The sequence below is a fragment of the Colias philodice genome, chromosome 18 (assembly GCF_061535455.1).
Source record: "Colias philodice isolate Cphi_HAF_F1 chromosome 18, ilColPhil1 Martin Lab GWU primary, whole genome shotgun sequence".
In the NCBI taxonomy this organism is placed as follows: domain Eukaryota; kingdom Metazoa; phylum Arthropoda; class Insecta; order Lepidoptera; family Pieridae; genus Colias; species Colias philodice.
The window spans coordinates 4,441,156-4,465,847 of NC_143103.1; the positions used below are offsets into that span (position 1 = coordinate 4,441,156).

Here is a 24,692-nt window from a genome sequence, read left to right on the forward strand (position 1 = left end):
CCAGCCGACAGCTGATTGTTATAAATATTTTGACACCTCTTAAAATAATGTGACGATGTGTATGATGGGTTAATATTTATCGAGGAATTAAGATTTTTTTTAACTAAAAGAAATGGTGCAATTAATATATATTGTGTCTAGTTTACACGTTCTTTTGTGTCCATTCACTAAAGTTGAAGAAAGTTTTAACATACAAGCATTTCACGATATTTTGTATCACCGCTTTAACCTGTCGGAGGTATATCGACGCCCCCCGCGAATAATCCGGTAATCGTAAAAGTGTAAATGTTCAGGAAAAATAAAAAACCATTTTTCCTTAATAACTCCATTAAACAACAAGTATCAGAGACTTTTAATATCGCATATGGAAGCTAATTTTTTCAGCTATCTGGATATTTCAACAAAATTTAAGTAGTCCCAAGGGCTTCCTTATAATTTAGCTGGATTCATTTTACTATACTAGTGTAGGTCAAGCTCTGGTCAGTAATGTCACTTACGATATTGTTCGTGTAAATTTATATTTTCGACGGCAACAGTAAAATCTTGTTGCGCTAATATTCGTGTTATTTGTTTTGTATACTGAACATTTGTAATAATCTATTATTTGGTTATTCGATTGTTTAACAGTAACGTACATTTTATTGTTATAACTATTACTGTTTATTCGAATAGTTTACTTAAGTATTATTTGATGATTATTATAGTATGTTTTATGAAATACAGGACATTTTAGTAAATGAAACAACTTTGGATTGTTTCACAAAACACGATAGTTATTATTATCATAGAAAATAGACACTGCACTGAAAACACGACTATTACACATGATTACACAATCATGAAAATTATACTATGGTCCTATTACAGTTAAAAATGTAATCAGAATCCTCATCAGAACCTCACAGAAGGCGAATCCGCCGTGACCAGTCAGTACTTGTGTGGTGTGGTGTGTGATGTCTTTTTCGCGACTACCTTGTATAACCACAGCAGCGCCTGGGAAAAGGCCTTCGTGACTCCGGCCGTTCCTCCTACATCGTATCTCCTATCCCATTCGCTGATCGTATCCTGTCTCAAAATACGCTTGACGAATGAAACAGGACAAAGATCGTAATCCGGTTTCCGGAAAGGGCGACTCCGACTCGACGGCCGCAATCTTGCTTCCGTTCCTATAGACCCTGAAGACGTGGCTGTTAACCACGTCGGCATAGGCCAAACCCAAACCCCAGCTCTACCTGCTCTGCCGTATGTGGGTCCGTATCGCGGGTGCCATTCGTTCCATCTCCCTGTCCCTCAACACCGCCGGGTGCGACACACCCCTCTTGACCTCATAAAGCCTCGAAGCTTCGAGTATTCTGAGGTCAAGAGGGAGAATCCCAGCCAACAGCATCGCAGAGTTCAGGGAGACAGTCCGATATGCTCTGCAGATCTTCTGGGCAAAACCCCGTTGAACGGTGTTAAGCCTCTTTTGGACCCCCATCTTTTCCGCTTTTGGTGCCCACGCTGCTGATGCATACAATATTATAGTCGGTTATATAACTGCGATATATATAGTCTTAACTACTTGGGGGTTAAGCCCCCGACTTACTTTAGCTGCTCTTGCTAATAGCTTATAACGGGCGATTGCCTTTTTGCAAACGCTCCCGACATGGGCGTTGAATGTCAGGCCGCCATCAATAGTAAGGCCCAGTATCTTAATACTTTCGAAATATTGGATGTCCACACTACCCATTACAAGTCGTGGCCTGTCAAATTTTAATTTTCGTGTCGAGAGCAGGGCACATGTCTTGTGTGGCGCGAATTTTAGTTTATTTCTCACCCCACCCCATTCGTCAATTTTCCTCAATGTGCAGTTTGCCTTCGTCTCTACTTCTAAAGCAGTATCTCCATCAAACACTAGCACAATGTCGTCGGCAAAAGCCTGACAAAACACATCCATCTCCTCTAACATCCACAGCAGAGGATCCAGCAAGAGGTGGTCCTACAGGAGCGGCCCATCTATGGAACCCTGCACGCGCCCCTTGTTGGTCTCTCTACTCACTTCCACACCCGCATACCTAACTTTCACACCTCTTCCACTCAGGTATCTGCTGATCACCCGCCTTACGTTCCCCAGACACCCAACTTCGGCCAACCGCACCTTTATGGCTGGCCACCAGGCGCTGTCGAAGGCTCCCTCTATGTCTAGAGATACCACAACAGAAATCTTCTTCTCCTCCCTCTTATTTCTGATGTGGCTACCTAGTCTATAGAGGGCGTCCTCGGTGCTCCTCTGTGGCATGAAGCCATACTGATGGGGGCTTATTTTGGGCAGCAGGGAGAAACTGAGTCAGACGACCAGCATCTAATGAAGATGAAGATGAAGGTTTCGATATGGTCTATTCTGATGCCTGCCTCGTTTATCTATCAAACTTTCATCTCTTTTAATTTTTTCTAAGGCTGTGTAAATCATTTGCTCAGTAATAGAAAGAGTGTTTAAAAAAATACCTTGCATACTTGCACTCCATAATAAAAGTAACGGGAAATCGATTTCTTAATAAAACCCCGAATAACCCTGTACTAGCACTTAATTAAATAATGTAGAAAACTTTTTACCTGAATAATATCGTAACAACGTTTACTGTCAAATCATATTGATATTATTTTTCGTAAAGATCTAAAACCATATTATTCGTTTCAAATACATTTTAATGTTATTTTATGGAATATACGCGTAATTTTTTATATCTTCGTAAATAAAGATAGAAAAATTCTGAAAAAAATTTACATGGTGTATTTTAACTTCTAGATGCCGAAAAACGCATAACATGAAGAACCCCGTAATAGGTCATTACCGGATTATTCGCGGGGGACGTCGATATAGAGAATATCTAATTTTGGATTCATAAGTTGCGTATCGAGATAAAATTATTAATCTATTTTTTCCAGTACGATCATAATGAGTTCCCGGGTGTTGTACCGAGAACATTTATTGGACCGCTCGTTATTTCCGCGCTCTCTTCACCTGTTGTGGTTTTGTTACATTTGTTCGGTATAAATAAATTTTGGACGCAGTATGTCGGTGAGTATTTATATTGATGGAAGCGTTGACGTCAATTCCAATAGTTACGATCACAATGAATATTGTTTTTTGAAATACACCTTTTGTTTTTGTTTTGTTCCAGTACGATTAACTTTAGCACTCATTGTGATAGCAGCATGGAGTCGCCTTCGAAGCACCCTTCAAAAACTTTTTGGAAACACGTTTGCATGGTGGTTTACAACAATTACTGTGTCGCAGTATCACTTTATGTTCTATATGAGCCGTCCATTACCTAATATTATGGCTTTGCCCCTTGGTAAGTAACTTATTATAGATCTTCCAATAACTTAACTATAGTAAATGAGCACTTATAGAAATGAGCCACACAAATTAGCACCTAAAATGGATATATTATTCATTGTAAAATGTATTATACTAAGGTAACAAGATATAACCGTTTTAAAAGAATAATGTTATGACTGCTGAATGCCTCTCCTTTCAGTTTTACTTGCATTTGATGGCTGGCTTACAGGAAAATATAAACAATTCATAGTGTCAGCTGGTGCATCAATTGTGATATTTAGATCAGAGCTGGCTATGCTATTTGGACTGTTTTTGATAATCGATCTATATTTCAAGAAAATCACTATACTTGAGTAAGTTATTTTTGTAATAATAAGTTTTGGAATTAAGTATTTACCAATGGCTTTCAAGATAAATGTTTTAATATTCAATGTATAGATGAAACTGTGAACATTTTATTAAATTTTAATCAAATATCTTGAAGTATGAAGTTTTTTATTTGACCAATTTTGAATTGCATAAAATATTTTTGTAATAAAAATCATTAATTAAATACTGATTATGTACTTTTAATTACAGGCTTATGAAAATCGTAGCACCAGCTGGAGCTGGTCTTGTACTTCTAACAGTTATTATTGATTCCATATTCTGGGGCCGTTTGGTTTGGCCTGAAGCAGAAGTGTTCTGGTTCAACACCGTGATGAATAAAAGCTCAGACTGGGGTGTATCCTTTATGAAGCTATATTATTTTTTTTATATCATAACACATTGAAACTATTTTGAAATTTACTGATGAAGACTTTTCAAATTGTAGCGTTTTCTAGATATTATTTTCCCTTTCATTAAAATCGTCTTAGAAGTGAGCTACTACTAAATGATACGAAATCCAGTTTTTCAAATATACAGTGTGGAAATGTTTGATGGGCCCTGGAGGGAAAGCACTTGAAATAATGAAGGTAGCAAATTTAGCTGAAGGGAAAAATTCCATTATTTTTTAAAAGAAATAGAACTGCATTCAAAGATTAGAAAATTCACTTGCATCGACCGGGAATCGAACTAACTAAAAATTAAAAAAAAAATTAAATTTGTTTAAATTCTTAAAATCGACTCGGACAATGTTAAAGATAATTAATTCCTAATTTATCTAAAAAATATTTGCTCTTAGAAATAGAACTATCATGGAATTAAACATTTTTAATTTTTATTGTATAGTCTATTATAGCCTTTCTCGATAAATGGGCTATCTAACACCGAAAGAATTTTTCAAATCGGACCAGTTGTTCCTGAGATTAGCGCGATCAAACAAACAAACAAACTCTTCAGCTTTATAATATTAGTATAAGATATGTACTCTATTGCACTTAAAGATACTAAAATAAATACAAACACTTAAAGATAGCTTACACAAAGTACAATTGGCGGTCTTATCGCTTAGAGTGATACCTTCCAAACAACCTTTGGTACAATAGAAGAATAAATACTTATGTTATTTATTTATGTTTTAGGAGAATCTATAGCTGTATTCTTAAAAATAGGCACATGATACAATCATAATAAGCCATTTACAGATTCTCACGGCTAGAATAACAATAATATGTAATAATTACAAATGTGAACTATTACGCACATGAACCGAATGCATCAAATCAATACTATAATAACACTTATTAAATTACATATTAACTCGAACATCAAACTGACGAAATAACTAATTTGCTAACTGACACTTAAAGGAGTAAGGACTGCTGCAGAATAAGTAAAAATCGAACTGTTTTGATAGTTTGGTAAATTTATTGTTTACACGAAGAATAAATGAGTTTTGACGATAGTTAGTGCTGACGGCAGAAGTTAAGATAGGAGTGTATTTACAATATGTATAAGAAGCTATTTATGTATTTGCTAGATTTCCAGACGCGTAAGAAAAACCCGCATAGTTCCCGTTCCTGTGGAATTTCCGGTATAAGAAGTAGCATATGTATTATTCTGGGTCTTCTGCTAGCCACATACCAAATTACCCACATACCACATAAAAAATTCATTGTTATTGAAGAATAAAGGAATGTTTCTTTTCAGCAAAATTTGCTATCTCCAGTATTTCAAGTACTTTCCCGCCAGGGCCCATAGAAAATTTCCACACTGTATGTGTACTATATGTATGTATACATATACATACATACATATAAACTGATAACTGTGAACATGCATACATATGCATGTTCACAGTTATCAGTTTTAAGAAGTATGTGTATAAACATATTACCGGTTTTATTTTTAAAACGTTGTTATTGTCATTTTACTCATTAGGTAAAGGGCTTTCGATATCAGTTTAAGTTTTTTGATATCTGCAATAGTTACGGAATAATCGCCTGTGCACACTTAACGATTACACCCTGTATACTTGTATAATATTCTGTTTTATATTTCCTTAAATCACTTTGTACAGACATCACCATTTCTCTGGTACTTCTACTCAGCACTCCCTCGTGGATTAGGTCCAAGCATTATTTTGATCCCAGTGGGCTTGTACCTAGACAAACGAGTAGTTCCTATAGGTGTTTCAGCATTTGTTTATATACTGCTTTTCTCATTCCTGCCCCATAAAGAGCTGAGATTTATTATTTACGTTTTCCCACTGCTCAACGTGTCATCAGCTATAACATGTTCTTATGTGTAAGTTGCTCTATTTATTTATTCATTTTAAATACAATTATATTATAAATTAAAAATTTTTAAAGCTTAGAAAAAATTAGATGAGGAAGAAAAATTCGAACCCGCGTCTTTAGCCATTCCGGCCTTTGACCGGCCACCCGTGATCCCGCCAGAGCAATCGAATGTATTCTACTCTTTCGGTTTTATGTGTCTAAGCCCCACGCCATTATCTTATAATTGTTCCAATGTAATATGTGTAAAGCATTATTATTTATTTGTTAAGTACTTAAGTAGCTTTTCGATTTGTCTAGATCAAACAATGTGAAGTGAAGCAGTCATTGATGTTAACATTCTACTGATTGCATTGCATGCAATTTCAATGTATAGTCAATCAGTTTTGGATGGGTGACAAAATTAGAGGGTTGGCCATAGATACTGAACAGTAAATTCTTAAAATTTGGAATCGACCAAGCTATTTTCATTAAAATAATGGTAAGGAAAATTATGTAAAATACTTATTAGATGTTTACGAATAAATAATAAGGCTATGTTGATTCATAAGAAATTTATGATTTATTAGAAACTAGCGGTCCGCCCCGGCTTCGCCCGTGGGACATGTTTACGTTTTCTTTACATAAGAACCATCCTCGTACTTCAAGGAATATAATAAAAAAAGAATTATCGAAATCGGTTTAGCCGTTCTCGAGTTATGCGCTTACCAACACATTTTGCGATTCATTTTTATATATAAGAAGAAGAAGATAACAAGATCTATCCGGTAAAGAGAAGGATTCTAGAGTATAGAAATTAGTCGCACTTAATATTTAGTGACAATAATGTACTGCACGCACCCACCTTGTTTGAATTAGATCAAATGTTTTTGTATCACAGTTGTTTCATGAAATTTAAGTTAAAATGTATTCACACATTTTATAGTAGATACGCTAAACATACTCATTTATAATTTGTGGTCGAAAATAAAATGTGCAATTAGTTGCACAATTTATTTTCGACCAGTAAATTACAACTTTCATATGATTTCAGATATATTCGGCGAACAAAAGCACCCATATATGAATTACTATTTTGGGGATTAATGATAATAATCATTTGTAATATAGTATTTACTGCCACTCTAGTAATGGTAGCCATGACTAACTACCCAGGAGGAGTAGCAATTACACGGTATGTATAATTTGTTTTCTTTGAAGCTTTTGTGTCGGCATTACGTAATTATTTTTGTTAATTATGTTATTCTTATTGTTACAGTTTCCATAAACTATTGAGGAACGAACCTTACGTGCACGTTCACATTAGCAATCTAGCGGCCCAGACTGGTGTTACGCGATTTACTCAAATTCATGATCAGTGGACTTACAGCAAAAATGAATCCCTGAGTTCTGAGGAGCTGCAAGGTTATACTCATCTTCTCGTAGAAGCTAAGAGTAAATATTCACCAAGCGTTAAAGCTTTTGCTCAAACTCATTCAGTGTTAGATAGTATAGACTCGTTTTCTCAAATAGCAATGAATTATAGACTCATACCTCCTATAAAAATAAAAACAAAACCAGCGCTATTTATATTAGAACGAAACAACTTTAGAGATGATGTACAACCATATTTATCAACGAATATTTATAAAGATTCTGAAGAAATCAGTTTAAGTGAAACAGACAGCAAAGAAGAAGAAATCAATTTAATAAATTACGATGAAATTGATAAATCGGAGGAACGATTGGAAGAGGATAAAATATTGGAAACTGCAGAAAAAATTGAAAATACGGTGACAGAAAATATTTCCACTGAAAACACGGTTACATTCGTTGATGACGAGGAAACTGAATTGTTTCGAAAGGAAATTGAAGAATCTCTTTTCAAAACAGAAAAACCCAATAAAGAGGTTAATGAAAAAATCGTATTGAATCGATCCGAACGTAAGAAAAAAGCCATTGAAAAAATAAAATCTGAAACTCGAAAGGAAGTTGTAGCGTCTGCGAAAGAAAAGTTAAAAGAAATAATGAGACGTCATAAGCACGTTGCCAAAGAAATTTCCGAGAATGATATATTATCTAAAACAGAGGAACAAAAATCAGAAGATGGTCGAGGGGATATCCCGGACGTACCAGCAATTGAAGATGAAGTAATCATTGATAAAGAACAGTTAGGCAATTCAAATATTGTTGAACCTACGATTGATGATACAGATAACTTTGTGAAGTCTCTCGAGGAAGCTTTTAGTGTAGATAAAACAGAAGTAACACCTGATGTAAGTGTAGAAATAAACGAAGACAGTGATAAGAAGGATCGAACGGATCAAAATATTGATTCTATTGTAGAGGAAGTTATAGCAAGACTAATAGATAGAAAAATTTATGATGACAAAACGAAGCCTGAGGATATCAAAATTGAAGATCGAAAAGTAATTCAAAAAATTGTAGAAGAAATTTTGTCGGAAAGAATGAACTTCACAAATTCAGATAATAATACGTTATAATATTTTTACAAAAGTATAAAACTTGATCTCTATACTTTGTTTCGTTTTTGTCTATACAATGTTAAAGTTTTCAATAAATCTATTTGTGTTGTAATTGTGGGATACGTATTATTTTTGTAATCAACCCCCTTCGCACATGAGGCAAAAGTGTAATCAATAATCATACTACCACGGATTACTACATAGTGACAGTGTAATATGTATGTAGTGTGTAATTGTGGCAGTGTATCGTTGGAGACAATCATTACAATTGCAATGGTATAGAAAAGGAAGCCATTTTTTATTATTTTTTTTTATATCACTCTCTTGAATAATTATAATCAAATATTAAATTCGTGAAGCTGGTTTCAATAGATAGGTTCATGTTTATAAGTGTTCTGAATGTCATTCGATAAAAACTTCGTTATTTACTTATGTAAAAGCTTATAGGAAGCAACAGTCTTCTTATAATGACATATTTTGCGATATATGGATGGATCTAAGGATCCAAGAGCATGTCATTTTGAGACTACATTTAAAATTAGATATTTTGGTTTTATAAATAAATAAATGATTAATAAATATTTTTTTAAAGAATAGAAAAAAGTCGATCACGTCCCTTAAGACACATAAAACTGAGTTGAATAAATTAGATTGCTCTGGCCTCACGGGTGGCCAAATAGTCAGGCGTCCGCCCCGGATTAGCGTGAAAGAGGCGGGTTCGAATCCCGCCCCGTGATCGATTTTTTTTCTATTCTTTAAAAAAGCTCATCTTTTCTATCTTTCCTTTTGGAGGAAAAATAATTATCAAATCAATCCAAAACATTTGTGAACTACTGATTCATCTGAGAACTTACAAAACGATTAGCCTACGACTATGCTTACGCGACCACGTGTAATATCCGTATGCGAAGGGGGTTACTGATAAAATTTTATAGCACGGAACCTGCAATCAATGCCACACATGGCTACTGCTTAATTTCTTGTTTATAGTGTTTGCATTTAAATAACAAAGAATTTAATAAATTGTTAGCTTTCTTTCCCATTGAATGTTTCATATTAAAAATGTTTTTCACATTATTTTTTTATCTTCTATGTGTATCAAGTTGAAGTTACTAGTCATACATTGTATCCTGGATAAGGATTTCTTTTTCTGTAATTATTATGAAACTATTGTTGTTATTCATAAGGTTTACCTTTTAAGGGTTATAAATAAAACAATTTATAAGAAAAAATAAACTTTATTGAATTAAAATTCAATATAAATTATAAACATAAGTGTTTTATTTAATACAATTTAAGGTATGTACTATTAATTAAATAGTATCATTACAAAAAAAGCATAAAATATAATATCACATCACATAATTTTTAAATGATTGTCTCTGATTGTAACATAAAACTGATAAAATATGACTATGTAATACAGTAACGGAGATAATAATTATAGTTATATATATATATTATAGTTCAAAAAATTCAATACCTGCCTAACAGTAATTGTAAAATATGTGACATACATTTTCTAGCATACATTCAATTGATTTTATTATTTATGTAATAATTGTAAATTGTACTACGTGCAGTTTGATAGGTCTGTTAGTGAATTCTATATAAAGTGATTTGTTATATGACTAGATATTATGTATAATAAATCAGAATGGTTGATACAATAACTTTAAAACTTTATGTATATTGGAATATGATACTTCATCTTATACTAAAGTGAACGTTATACAAAGTCTGTTTAATAAACTAAGCTTAAACTAAATTAACCCTAAAATGAACAATTTGAACTTATATTGGTGCAATTACAATAATATAGCAAAATATGCAGTCTTTATAAAGACGATAGCCTTATAGTCTACGATTAAATTTTGTTTTAACATCGACATTAGAAGTAAAACATTGCCACACTAATTTAGATGTGTTGTCGAGAGGAAAATAACTAATCTTTAAACACAACTTATATAAATGGAATAAAACATTATCCAAATAATTTTAGTAACAATACATTTCTGTAAATTGACAACATAATCCTAATAAGGACACAAACATCCATTTTAAAGGTCCAAAAGCATTTTCCAATTGTACCTTCCGGAACTAGAGTTTATCGACGGTGGACAGGGGGGTGAGACAATCTCCCAGGGGTTGGACTTCATGGCTGCGAGGGCACAGTATGGAATCCGCAGTAAATTAGGGTTGGTTTGGTAGGTGACGTCATCATTGTGTGATTTACCCTCGGCCAGCCGCTTCATGGACAACACCTTGACGTCTAGTGTTGCCGCGTGTCCAATGAATATAATGTTGCCACCTGTGATAAAAAAAATATTTATTACTTGTTGATGATAATGATTGTCGTCGATATTTGGTATCTCATTTTAAGATATACAAAATATTTTTTTTTTTGAAGAATGTACAGGAAAAACTAATTTCTTTCATGAAAAGCAAGAATTATAAGATATTCTACCTTCCGCTTCTGTATCTTTCACAGCTGAATGCATCACGTATTGATTTCTTTTGAAGAAATCGTCTAAAGTCTCTGGTGTGTTCAATTCCAAGTCGACATAGGGTTTGTAGCTGCAAAAGGAAATAAATATTTAGATTATAAAAGACAATATAAACAAAATTTTTGTACATGCTTTAGCACATTTATGTGGATAGTGATTAGTGCAATACTAACTTCAAATCGACATTAAGTCCAGCTTTATGCAATTCCAGAGGAGTCATAAATGGTGCCATTCCTTTAGCAAGGTGCCACATCTTGTATTCAAATAAACCTGGCTCCACTCTTATTTTCACTGATGGATCTGCTTGCAGACCTGGAAATACAACATAAATGGTTATATTTCGCTTTTAAGTAAAATGTATTTTAGCGGTTTTTAAGTATGCGTTGATTTGAAAACATGAAACGTATGTGCTGTGCTGTGGAATTAAATTTTAGTATTTTTGTACCGAAAACACTTTTCATCTTATTGTTAACCACGCAAGCGCGCTAACCGCGTATGTGTTTGTTTATGCGTGTGTATGTGCGTGTAGTTAGCGTTCGTGTGTGTTTATGTGCGTGACCGGCGCGTACGTGTGTGTGCGTGCGTGTCCAGCTTGTACGTGTGTGCGTGTGTGTGTGTGGCTCACCGAGCAGCAGCGCGTGCGCGGTCTCGACGCAGCGCAGCGCGGCGGACGCGTACACGTGGCGCACGGGCACGCCGGCCGCGCGCAGCCCCTCGCCCACCAGCTGCCCCTGCAGCCGGCCCACGCGCGTCAGCGGCGTGTCCAGCGCGTAAGAATCCTTGCCGCCCACGCTGTAACGCGCACCACAACGATTCATCGATTATAATTCGATTCGATAACTGTAAGCCGCGGTTACGTCCGCGTGGTCAAATGAAATTAACAGCATTATTGGGAAATCATTAGCATGCGAGATTCATGTTGGGTCAACCGATTTTTCGTGTGCTCCCATCGCGTTAACATAAACATTCGCCATAGCCCGCTAATGCAAGCCTTGGCGCACTGCCCACAACACGCTGCATATTGCGTGCCAACGCACAAACGCGCGTACTTGCTCCGTAAGTACGCGCGTTACAGATCTTCATCATCGTGTGACGAAGAATTTAATTTATTGTGCGACTTATTTACGCATTCTACGTGATAGGTTTTGTTGTCGATTACGATGTCGATGCGGGTCAGTGTGCCAGTCACCTAAATGGTGACTTATCAAGCTTATGCCAAGTGTCCTATTAATTTCGTGTAATACCTACAAATGAATACACATCGAAATGGATCCTCTCGTATGAATAAGGTGTTATATCGCGGTAAAATTTTGCCTATATTGATATTCTGTAGTCTACCTTTTTCTAGGCAGAAAAAATAGCTCCGTCGCGACATAAAAAAGGACAAGCAAACTCACTTTCTGAATTATAATATTAAATGAGATGTTATAAACGGTATTTACAAAGAGTCAATAATTTAAAATAAGAATAACTTACCGTTCACCCAACTTCTCCGGCATATTTAAGTCTTTTCTGACATATTTCCCATTATTGTCGAAACAAAAAGGCACCCAAACACCATAAGTGAGATCAACTCTTTCTCCGTGCCGCATCGCAAATACCCAACGACGATCCTTGCTTGTTCCATTTGTTGCTTTTGTCTCCTTAAATTAATTAAATTCATTAATATATTATAAATTTAAGGACAATTTGTAAGATAAATAAAATGTAATAGGAATTTTCATAATCAAACTATATTAGCAATTTTTTCGATTAGGCAAATAGCATGCCTCACTACAGAGCACTATAAATAAAACTATCTACAAAAAGAAATTATAAAACAAACAAAAAACCAACCTTGCAATCTCCATGCGATTTTGAGTCACCATTATTGCATGCAGTGTCGGATTTCCAATCAACACCTTTTTGGAAAAATTATACGGTTATACGATTTGCAAATAAAAACAAAAAAACCCTAATAACTCAATTAAATATAGAATATGCTTGTACACACCTTGTGTAACGTTTAATATGCCCTCGGTTTTATCAAGTTTGACTGTTTTCCAGTATGTTTCCCAATCCTTGTAAGTCTCCTCGGACTTTTCGTGTCCCAGTTCGGGCGAATCCTCATGGGGGTAGGCCATCTCAATATCCGTCGAGTCCGACTCCGACTTTGAATCAGTTCCTGTATTATAAATAATCAAGTATAAACACAGGAATAACAAACGATCAGTAGACATCGTTTGTACTAATGAGTGATGTGTATTGTGTATATCAAACGACCCCTTGCAAATACAGCGCTATTACAACTGCCTAAGGTTGGGAGGCATTTTGATAGCGATGAACGGAATATTTGATTGATAGCCGATAGGCATGTTTTGCTTCAATACTTTGGTGTATTTGTGATTGTGTGGTATTACATTGCAAGCATTATCTATGTATATATAGCGATAATTCGATACGAGACAAAGACATACCTATATTGTATGTAAGGTTTATCAGGATTTAAACTGGAAGTGTTTTTAATAAATAACATTAATATGTAAACAGACTTTATAAGATTTTGATTGTTATTATATTAGAGTTCAAGATAAATTAAGTGTAAAAAATTTTGATATTAGTACAGATAAACGTAAACAGAAAGAGTAACGAGTCTGCCTGTAATCGTAAAATCTTACCAAAGATCTGTGACCGAGTGATGATAACAATGAGATAAACATAACAAGAACTAAAAAGAGGAACCTATCTTGTTACTAAGAAATTTAAACCATTTTTGATAATTTTGCAACTTTAAGATATATAAGGCGTGAACATAAAATATTTAAAGAACATCGGCATACTTTCCATTATTATAGTTTCACATTATTTATTCTCACTTTAAATTATCATGTTGTTTTACGTCGAAAATAGTTTTGTTTTATTTATGAGACCGCTTTTTAATTTCTATTTCTAAATTTCTATAGCGGAACTTAATATTCTAAAGGCCAGCTTACCAACTTGCTGATAAAGTGTATTTTATACTTTTACCATATATATTTCTCGTTTTAATTGAAAGATAATTAATTTAAACATAATATAATACCAAGAAGCTTACCCAAGGGTCCACCGGCCACTTCAGCCCGCCAAATATATAATCAATTTCACAAATTCTGAATAAGTATGTTATGTATAAAAATTTAAGTCACAAATCTTAAATTCTATAAATTATCATTATCAAGAAGCGATGAAACCGGCTTTAATATTTAAAATTTAAATACCAATAGTGGTTTCATCAATATTTAATTATGTTATTAGTAATAACTAATTAACTACCTAATTAAAGAGATAATAGATAACAATAATTCATATTGTATAATAAAGAATTTAGTATTTTCTTACCTTATATGAGTTTTTCATTGAATTCTCGAAATTTATGTAAGTAAATTAAAATATGAAACGAACCGCGTAAAATTTACATTCAACAGAAGGTTAGATAAATATTGCAATTAAAATGTATAAATACCTAAATAGTTGTTTGAATTGATTGTTACAATAACATATGCTAATGCATCAATAAAATTCAAAATGTTTTTTTTTTTTGTAATATCTGAAGACATGATTTTCATTGAAAATTAAATTAACTGTAATTGAAAATAAAAAAGAGCGTGTATGCCGTGTAGTACACGTGTCAGAAGTGAAACTTCTATGGCAAGATTCAAAGTCTATACCAAAATCGTCACTTTACTCCATGACGTGACGGTATTGCCATGACGCGACCTTGAAATTTTACTCTAAACGTACCTAAAGAAATTTCACTTCAAAAACAAAATGTTCTTGCTACAGAGTCCAGTCTGATGCCGAGTCACTAAAATGTACTTAAATAATCTTTTACTAACACTTTCTACTAAGTAAGTAGTTATGTTTTTAAATTAAAAAAAATATCCATTCTAATCTTTCAATGAATAATTGTAAAAAAGTACGTACCTAAATTAGTTCCCAGCGATATTGCTCTGTGTAGCGTCCATGCGTCTGACTCCGCCGTGCGTTGCGTGTACACAGCCGGCAAGTAGCCACTCACACCTATACGAGTTTATATCATTATATTATTAAGTGTATTCGACAAAGCCTTAGTCATTATTTTTTAAAAAACATTCTAGGTAACGTTATCTAATCTTGTTCTTAAAACAATAGGAGCACAACACAATGTTTTTTGTATTCTTGATGAAGAGCCTAAAGGATTTTAGGTCGATTGATGATAAATTATTTATTTTGTTAGCTGTTATTGTAAAAAATAATTCTTTCTAATGATTATTAAAATTATTCGACTCTACAAATAATAAATATGTAACAATAATTCCTTCTAATATTATAAACGCGATGCGCGAAATTACAAATTTGTTTGTCTGTTTGTCTCTACTACTAAAGCGATTTGGATGAAATTTGGTTCAAAGATAGATTTAATACCGCAATTCGACATATGTATTAATAAATAAAAAATCCCCTGGACTGCATATGAGAGAGTAAGTCGCGCGAAGCCACGGGCGCAAAGATAGTATAGAATATAATATCTCTATCTGGCCACGACATATAATATCTATTAATATACTTTCCCTAGAGTATGTATTTCAAACCAGATTAAAAATCGTAACTGTATATTTTTTTTATGAAACGAAGGCTCTACCTGTTTTTTTTTTAATTAATAAAAGGGACGGAAAATACTTAAATACAATAAGTTATTACTTGAAGGGTCAAAACAGGCAAGCTATCAGTTGCTTTAATCTTTCAAAATCAACAAAACACCTTAGATTGAATAATACGTAAGAAAACTAGTATGTATTGATAAACTATTCACTACCTATATAAAAAATGTGACCTTCACCTTCGATTGTATTGCCACACAAACAATACAGCTCACAGACCAAGTTTCAAAGATAAGGCTGAGGTTACAAATCGCCAGTCATTCTTATTACATATTTTCATAACGAAATAAATACGTAATCATAACTTTTACACGATTAAGTATCGATATACAATATATCTTTACTTTTAATTTAAATGTGATTCAGATTTTTTGGGTATTATTATAATAATAAATATCATCATGCACTAAATAAATGCACATTTTAAAACTGTTAGCTGTAACTCAATGTTATTGAATTTAGATAGAGTCTAGAGATGTTGTGTAAACATATCAAATTACAATAACGTTCCTCGGACATGCTTTATAATCATAGTAATGTACTTGCAAATGAGATAATGTTCCTGATACAATATCGTTGATGCATACTAGTTACCGACAAACATACACATAGATCTTATATTAACATCCAGATAAATTGTGTAAGTTTAACATACATCATATTACGATTATTATATAACACATGTAATACTAACCTAATAGTCTATACGTTTTCAAACATTTCCCGATGAAACTCATTGTGATCAACTAAATATAGACGTCATATTTAGATTATAAAAAATGGCACAGATAATACATTACCTGTCAGCCAAGAAGTGCCATGCACCCAGCCGTCGGGGGAACTGTCAAATTGTTTTTCTTCAATGTAAATATAATCGCCGAGTACCAGCTCCAATTCGTCATTGGCTTCCGGTACATAACTTTGTGTTACTTTATATACCTGATAAAAGAATTTACATAATTAAAATGTCTGTAAATAAAAATGATCATAAATTATAACTTGATAGTAAAGACAGGTCTTTATTACCCGTTACATGATTTTTGAAGTGAAACTTCTTTATCGGGGTTGGAAAAAAAAATTTAGTGTAACGTTTTTTCGTTACGCGTGACATTTTTCCGTTACGCGCCATCTTTATGTAAAGTTGTATTTCTGAAAGTTGCATAGGTACTTATATAGTAAATTATTTTTTGAAAAATAAGGTCATAAAGAAGTTTCACTTCTTACGTGTGTACACGCACACATTTTTTTTAATGTGTTTTTATGTCTGTTTAGGATTTAGTTAGAGACATTTTTCAATTGAAACTTCTGCGCGTTGAGAGTAAAATTTCAAAGTCATGCCATGGAGTAAGACGACGTATCTTTGAATCGTGCCAAAGAAGTTCCAATTCTGAAACGTGTGCTCGGCACAGACGCTCTTTTTTTAATTACTAGCCACTTCTCCTGGCTTCGTCCTATTGAGCTTTAAGATTTGCCTTCTAATGGTAAATCATTTTTTTAATCGGTATCTTATCGGAGTAGTTTGAGTTAAATTGTAGCAATGACCTTCAGAGCCGTCTCTCGCTTCTCCAATGCAAGATTATTTTGTACGTTATCAAGTGAAATGCAGATAATATAAAACAGGTTGACGTTAACACTGAATACAACATTATTTAATTTATATTATAGTGTTTCTTTTTACTGTTCAGTTTATTTAAACATTTTAACATCAACACAAAAAAAATTTTTTTTTGATGAAAACGAGCGCCATGTGAATAAATAATTTCAGATAGAATATCCTGAATCGAACTACGAAAACAATAAATATTCGTTTAGCACCCTATAAAATTATTTTTTATTGAACTATTACATGTGGTGTAGTTTTTTTAATAAAATTTTTACAGCTCTACCATAGTAAAAAGAGAGAAGTAGGCGAACTCCCGGCGCGGGCGGGGACCTAAACTCGCGAGACGCAGGGTTGTCACTTGTGACATGGATATTTTCAAATAATTGTATAAACAAACACCGCCAGCTCACAGAAATGGCGCGGCCCTCACGAGACTGGTACCAGAGTGGGAACCGAGCGGCTTTGTGTGCGTGCGTACATACATAAACGGGGGGCGTGGCCAAGGGCTCCGCGTACAAACAAATGGCGCGATGTACCTTGTTCGAAGATAACGTACTGCTCTTTTTTTACTATGGCTTTACTGATGCAGTCTAGTATTTTTTAATAAAAATATTTAATTGAAATATGTACTATTTAATTTGGTACGAGTATAGATATTGATCACGCCCGAAAAGTTGAATCATCTTATTTAAATTTAATTGGGTATAAAAATTAGACATACCTGATGATTAGCAAAACGGGGATCTCTGGAATATAGTCTTAGTTCCCAACTTGTAAGAGGATCAGGTTTCAGCTCCTCTACAAGGGCCTTTAGTGCATCATACTCTGATTCCTCAAAATGGTATGCTAATGTTATGTGTAGAGACTTTACATGGGCTTCCAGATTTGTTGCTACAATACATTTTAAAGGAATTTAAGATAATAATAATAATCAGTATAAAAATGTCATCAAAAACATACATGTTTTTAAGGGCTGATTTTTCAATCCTTGGTTAAAACTTATTCGTCAAATAATGTATAAAACTACCATTTTAAAAACGTATTCTAATTGCCCGTATTTGACAGTTTACGTGACATTTTAATATTATCGTGTAATACTTTATTGGACGGATAAGTTTTATCCAAGCATTGAAAAATCGGCCCTTAATAGGTAAATAGGTATACGCTAAATGGTTAGAGGTGAGTTGAAAGATGTTTATTATTGTGGAATATGAGGTATATATCATTTCAAATAAAACATGTATAGGATAGACTTAGAAATATGCAAAAAAAATAATACTGGCATCAAATCTATGAAAAAAAAAACATAAAAAACAGTATACCTTATATCAGCATCCAACTAATACTATTGACATTGCAAACTAAAAATATAAAATAAATATATTGTAGTAGCATAAAAAATAAATAAAAATCAAGCATTAATATCCACATATCATGCATGCTATCCGAGTTCTGGCTACAACTCTTACATATATCCTTCTCCTGAGGCATTGTGCACCACGGAAAGCAAGCACCCAATGCATCCAAATGTTCATAAGTATCCACTTTTACACCCACTGTATAAACAAGCTTGTTGTTAACTTTATAATGATGTACATACTAATATTATCACAATAGGATCAAGTAATTCACTAGTTGCAAGAAGCCAGAGTAATATAGAAATGATTTACAGGTTTTTAAAAGTATTATTTATTTTAGTAGTATATACTCAAGTCATTAGTAATAAAGGATGTCATAATCTCTTTACTTTATTTTGAAATATTTATTTTGTACTTTCTGAATAAAATATTAGTAGAATGAATATAGGGATTAAGGGCTAGTTTAATTAAGATTCATACACTTTGATAGAATGAAAGTATCATAATATAATATGTATAGTGAAATAAAGTACTTGTATTAATCAACACTGATGAGATAGACACTTCTTATTTATCCAAATTTAACTTACATATTGAAGATACTTCTTTGACAAATTGCATAGCCATTTTCTTTAAGTAATCAGCATGTTCTTCAGATATAAAGAGGCCCATAAAATTATGTGATATATATGGTTCAAGTTTAAGCTGACATGCTGGTGGATCCCCCACCATTTCCACCACTTGCTTCACTGCTTTTGCAAGCTGAAGTGATGCTTCATCTGCAGCCTACCAAGATGGTGATGATTAATATTTTGTATTAATAATATGTATATAAGCTTTTCTCTAGAACTATCACAAATCGTGTCGCTCGTAAGCTTGACGAATTTCAGCCACCTGAGCAAGCAGGATTCCGACAAGGTTTCAGTACCGTAGATCACATACACACACTTAGACAAATTATTCAAAAAACGGAAGAATATAATCGACCTCTCTGTCTGGCATATGTTGACTACGAAAAAGCCTTTGATACCATCGAAACTTGGGCAGTGTTGGACTCTTTGCAGCGAGCTCAAATTGATTACCGCTATATCGATGTGCTGAGGTGTATCTATGAAACCGCTTCGATGACCGTTCAAGTACAAGGGCAGAGTACAAGATCAATCCAGTTGCAACGTGGAGTAAGGCAAGGTGATGTTATTTCGCCAAAGCTTTTTTCAAATGCGTTGGAGGACATCTTCAAGACACTCGATTGGAAAGAACGCGGAATCAACATCAACGGTCGATACATCTCGCATTTGCGCTTTGCAGATGATATAGTTATAATAGCGGAATCCGTGCAACAGCTTAACGATATGCTGAACAACCTAAACGATTCTTCACAACGGGTAGGCCTCAAGATGAATTTGGACAAGACGAAGGTAATGTTCAACGCGCACGCAGTCCCAAGGCCTGTGATCATTAATGAATCCACGCTTGAGGTTGTGCAAAATTATATATACCTTGGCCAAAACATCCAGCTAGGCAAACAAAACTTCGAAGTGGAAGCCAACAGAAGAATTCGCCTGGGTTGGGCAGCATTCGGCAAGCTTAGCTATATATTTAAGTCGTCAATCCCTCAGAGTTTGAAAACGCGAGCATTTAACCAGTGCATCCTGCCTGTAATGACGTACGGAGCCGAAACGTGGACTCTTACATGCGGACTCATCCATAAGTTCAACGTTGCGCAGCGAGCTATGGAGCGAGCTATGTTGGGAGTTTCTTTGTCTGATAAAATTCGTAACGAGGTTATCCGACAGAGAACCAAAGTAACCAACATAGCCCGCAAAATAAGCACGTTGAAGTGGCGGTGGGCTGGCCATGTGTGTAGGAGAACAGACGGTCGATGGAGTCGGCATGTGCTCGAATGGAGACCACGTACAGGCAAGCGTAGTGTAGGACGCCCTGTGGCGCGATGGACTGACGACTTAAAGAAGGTGGCCGGTATTGGGTGGATGCGGTATGCCGAAGAAAGAGTAAAGTGGCGCGATCTGGGAGAGGCCTACGTCCAGCAGTGGACGGGAATAGGCTGATGTGATTAATAATATTGATCAGATTATTTCTAGTATGCTTATAGTTTTTCTGGTCTGTTGTTTGTAAGACAATAGAGGTAATATTCAATGTTAAGAACTAAAAACAATCAGTCAACATATATTTTATAAATAAAGTATTATATAAAAAGTACACTTATGAGTATGATTCTGTTAATTTACCTTAAAAAACGAGACAAGTGTTATGTGGGGTGGAAAATTATGGGCCCCATTCCAACTACCAATGGCCTTAGACTTCTCCCAGAATGCATGTAACTGACTTAGCAAAGGGCCAGTGGGGGTCGCATAAAATATGTATTCCCTTGGTTGTTCTGTATCTATGAAGGCGTCATTGACATGTGTGAGTAGCCAGTCTGAAGCTAGTTGCACACTGCGGTTACCAGTTGCAGCTAGTGCTTTTAAACTGGAATTTAATAATTCATTGTAATTGTTTCCTTTTTAACATGCTTTTATTAGTTTGCCCTGTATATTTGTATGTAACTAACACCTTAAGACAAAAATCTGCTTGTTTAAAGTGATAATACAATCATTTCATCAGTTTAACTATATTAATTAATTTAATGACCCAGTAGATTACGTCTTATTTAATTACCTATAACATTTTTTTTTATAAAAATTTTAACTTACGCTCGGTTTTTTGGAAAACCCATTTGTAAAAGTATTTGTAACGGAGATGCATCTTGTTTAGAAGTTTTACTAGACGTAGAAAATTTTCTAGGAGGAAGATTAGTCATATTCAGTCAGTTCGGATTGCAGATCAATAACTACAGGACTGTAAACAAAGCACAAAAAGCTCGAGTCCCATCTACCCAAAATCAACCAATATTCAATTTAAACTATTATCAAACAGTCTCGAACAAAAATATTTTTATCAATATCTTTATATCGATACGAAATCAGCAGATAACGATTTGACAAATACGGAATACCGACGATAAAATTTTCAAAAGTCAAATGTTTGTCAACAACACAGATGACAGATTATTTAAATAATCTATATTTTGTATTCTGATTTCTGCGCCACGGACTATTTTTTTTAAACGCTCTTATAATCTGTTTACGTATGTTTGTATGGTGTTTGTATGTAACCAATAGAAGTAACAGGCTCCTTAGTACCCGTTTTTAATAAAATAAACTACTAACTAGTTTGTGCACTAGGGCGCAAAAAACAGTCCGAGTGAGAGCGTTTTCACATTATCCGATCCGATATCGGATATCGGAAGCCGATAGCCGATATCCGATATCGGAGGGAAGTAAAATGTATGAAATATGTGCCTGTCTTTCACATTGTCCGGTCCGATATCGGATATCGGAGCCGACACCGATATTCCTAGTGGCTATCGGACGATAATGTTCAGTGTTGCCAACTCAATTTTCGAAAAGGCAGTATACCAACAGCAAAAAAGCACTAGTTTGTGTATTTTCAGTCTTATAGGGCGCTCAATCTTCAAAAAAATATTCTTTGTTTTTAACCTAAAACCCTTTCTATTAAAAGAAACCTTTTTTTATTAAGAAAACACACATTTAAGTATTTATAGGCATTTAAAATACGATTTATACGGCAAGTATTTTTATTTGCCGTATTAAAATACACGGCAATTGGCTGAACTGAAGTAAACAAAAATATAATGCGTTCTTAAATTCAAATATCTATCTTCGAAAACATTAGTGTCTATCATCTTTATTTTATCTCATTCTGCCTCGCTCCTCCTCCTACTCGGATGTTGGTTGTGCTATTTATTGTATTGTTGTCATTGAGTGCTTTGTTTTTAACCGACTTCAAAAAAGGAGGGGATTTTATTTTTATTTTGAATTAACAACAAAGAATACAAAGTTTGAAAACTCTTAATTCTAAAATAATTGTTTATGACAATAAAATAATTTATGTATCTTTACTTACAGGAAATTACAACAATCATATTACAAATATATTTGAACGAGTGACAATATTATTTTAGGATATTACAGTGTAATAAGAAAAAGAAAAGAAAATGTGAACAAAGATTGTATCACTTAATAAATTTATCATAGGTACTACATGAACTTTTATAAATGTATGTAGTGAAAAAATGACTAAATGAGTAGGTACGTCTTGCTAAAAATACATTTAATAGATTTTGAAAGGTATTTACTAATATGTATTACCATAGACAAATATAAATTATATTCGTCCATGGTATTACTAAACATATTAACTTACTAGGTTGTAGTAGGTATTGATATAAATTTATTTAATTTATAATGTGTTAACATAAGTATATTATGTTATACAAATGACCGATATCAAAACTATTTAGTAAATAGCACATCTAAATAATATGCAGTAATTTGTGATATCAAATCTTTTTTTACATTTTACTTTTCTTTTTTGAAGTTGTTTTTCTTTATCGTAGTTATTTTTAATGTACATGTACAACTTTGATTTATAACATTTGATTTTTTTTAATTATACATACCTTTTTTTATCAACTGGCAATTTAGTTTAGTTTTCTCTAAAAATTTCTGGCAACACTCATGATGATATCGGAACGATTTTATCGGACAATGTGAAAGGGCAAATTGTATCCGATATCGGATATCGGCTATCGGCGTCCGATATCCGATATCGGATCGGATAATGTGAAAACGCTCTGAGAGCGTTCTTGTTCCCAACTTGTCTCCTTCTAACTATAGACTGGGGTAGAAGCCTTTAAAAATAATAAAAAGATAAAAAAAATCGCAGTCGGATGAAACCCATTAGAAAAGGAGGGGAATATGATGAAAATAAAAGGAAAAATAAATTACGGTCAATCCAAGTTCGGGAAGTGGGAGGGGGGAGCTTTTAAGAGAAAAAAATGGTTTCTCTTTATTTCCGACAAAACTACAAGTCTTACGGAAAAACGTCAAAGTTGTAGGTAAGGTTGTAGGTAATTAAAAGTTCTACAACTTTTGTATTCACAATTTTTTCACATTACCTCAAAATTTAGGTGAAAAATTCAAAAAACCAAGTTTTTGGTCTTTTATTTTTATCTACTTCAAAATTTTTTTTTTTCTACGAAATTTGGTGGAAACTTAGTTTATTATGTTCCAAATACACTGTAATTTATTTGATTGAAAATATTTATTTTTTCGCCTTATTTTGAATTAATACCAAAAAAACAACCTAATTTTCAATCGAAAAGTCACCCGTCAAAATATCAGCTTTTTTCAAAAACTTGGGAAGACTTTAACCCTTATTAAAACGCTGGGAGCTATACTTCCCACGTCTCAGATTGAAGTAAATCGTGTTTTATTTTTATATGCTTAAACCTAATGCAGTGTAATATTTATCTACGCAATCTTAACATTTCAGAGAACTTTTTTTCATGGAAACACTTTTCAGAGAATTATTACATGTCATGGTAAACACACGTCAAAGTCAGGTGACGTGATTTTGCAGCCGAAAACGACCGTTATTTTTTAGTTTTTGGTGTAGTGCTCAAAAAAAATTAGATATAGTACGACATAAAAGAGATGAAATTAATTATTTTGGAACTAATTCGTTTTTCATTACCTGGCAACCCTGAATTGGCAATGTAGCTGTCAAGTTGAATAAAAATTTGTTGTTTTTTTCGTGAAGTGGAGAATTATTGAGATAAAATTGTTATTTAGAACAAGAAATTTAAATAAAAAAGGAGACATCATGAAAAAGGTTAAACGTAGCGGTGTCCGTGATGTGGTGTATAAAGTTTTTATTCGGTGTTTGTCCGAATTTCAAGCTGGAAATTTATTGACTGATTTGGAAAACGTTTACAAACGTACAGCAGAATATACAGGTGAGATTCCATTTATTTTTGCTCAGTACTACGTAAAATAGAATATTCCATTAGTAACGAGTGTTTAATGTATGTATGTATGGCGATTATTACGTTTTCGCAAATTAATTTGAGGTTATTTGTATGTAAACAAAAACTAGTTTTTATAGTGCGACCAGCACAATTTGAGTCAAGAAGTTATATCCAATCCAACCAGCCTCAAATAAAGTACCTAGTTTAGATTTTACTACATAGTATA

General features: G+C 33.7%; 2 protein-coding genes and 1 long non-coding RNA gene across 4 annotated transcripts in view; 2 read left to right on the top strand and 1 right to left on the bottom strand.

The window, feature by feature from the left end:
• LOC149480368 (uncharacterized) overlaps positions 1–24,692 on the top strand; it is a 95,321-nt gene that overhangs the window by 70,009 nt on the left and 620 nt on the right. The window contains exon 2 of the long non-coding RNA XR_016317004.1: positions 24,132–24,454. This is a non-coding gene — a long non-coding RNA (uncharacterized LOC149480368). The remainder of the gene's footprint in view (positions 1–24,131; positions 24,455–24,692) is intronic.
• Alg12 (Alg12 alpha-1,6-mannosyltransferase) lies at positions 17–8,560 on the top strand. Its single transcript, XM_089706469.1, has 8 exons — positions 17–238; positions 2,926–3,058; positions 3,162–3,335; positions 3,522–3,675; positions 3,902–4,046; positions 5,766–5,992; positions 7,016–7,156; positions 7,241–8,560. Exons 1-8 carry the CDS (start codon positions 113–115, stop codon positions 8,463–8,465), a joined length of 2,325 nt encoding a protein of 774 aa, XP_089562595.1. The 5' UTR covers positions 17–112; the 3' UTR covers positions 8,466–8,560.
• Positions 9,579–21,553, bottom strand: Epp (Ecdysteroid phosphate phosphatase). Of its 2 annotated transcripts, XM_089706474.1 has the most exons (14): positions 21,288–21,553; positions 20,823–21,063; positions 19,164–19,359; positions 18,685–18,771; positions 17,937–18,106; positions 16,413–16,551; positions 14,897–14,992; positions 12,948–13,118; positions 12,791–12,855; positions 12,431–12,597; positions 11,580–11,746; positions 11,128–11,266; positions 10,915–11,024; positions 9,579–10,758 (listed from the first exon to the last, which is right to left on the bottom strand). In XM_089706474.1, the coding sequence occupies exons 1-14, from the start codon at positions 21,392–21,394 to the stop codon at positions 10,508–10,510; spliced, it is 2,106 nt and encodes a 701-aa protein (XP_089562600.1). In that variant the 5' UTR covers positions 21,395–21,553; the 3' UTR covers positions 9,579–10,507. The 2 variants fall into 2 exon arrangements, with proteins under 2 accessions (XP_089562600.1, XP_089562601.1); XM_089706475.1 differs by lacking the exon at positions 18,685–18,771 and having other exon boundaries at positions 9,581–10,758.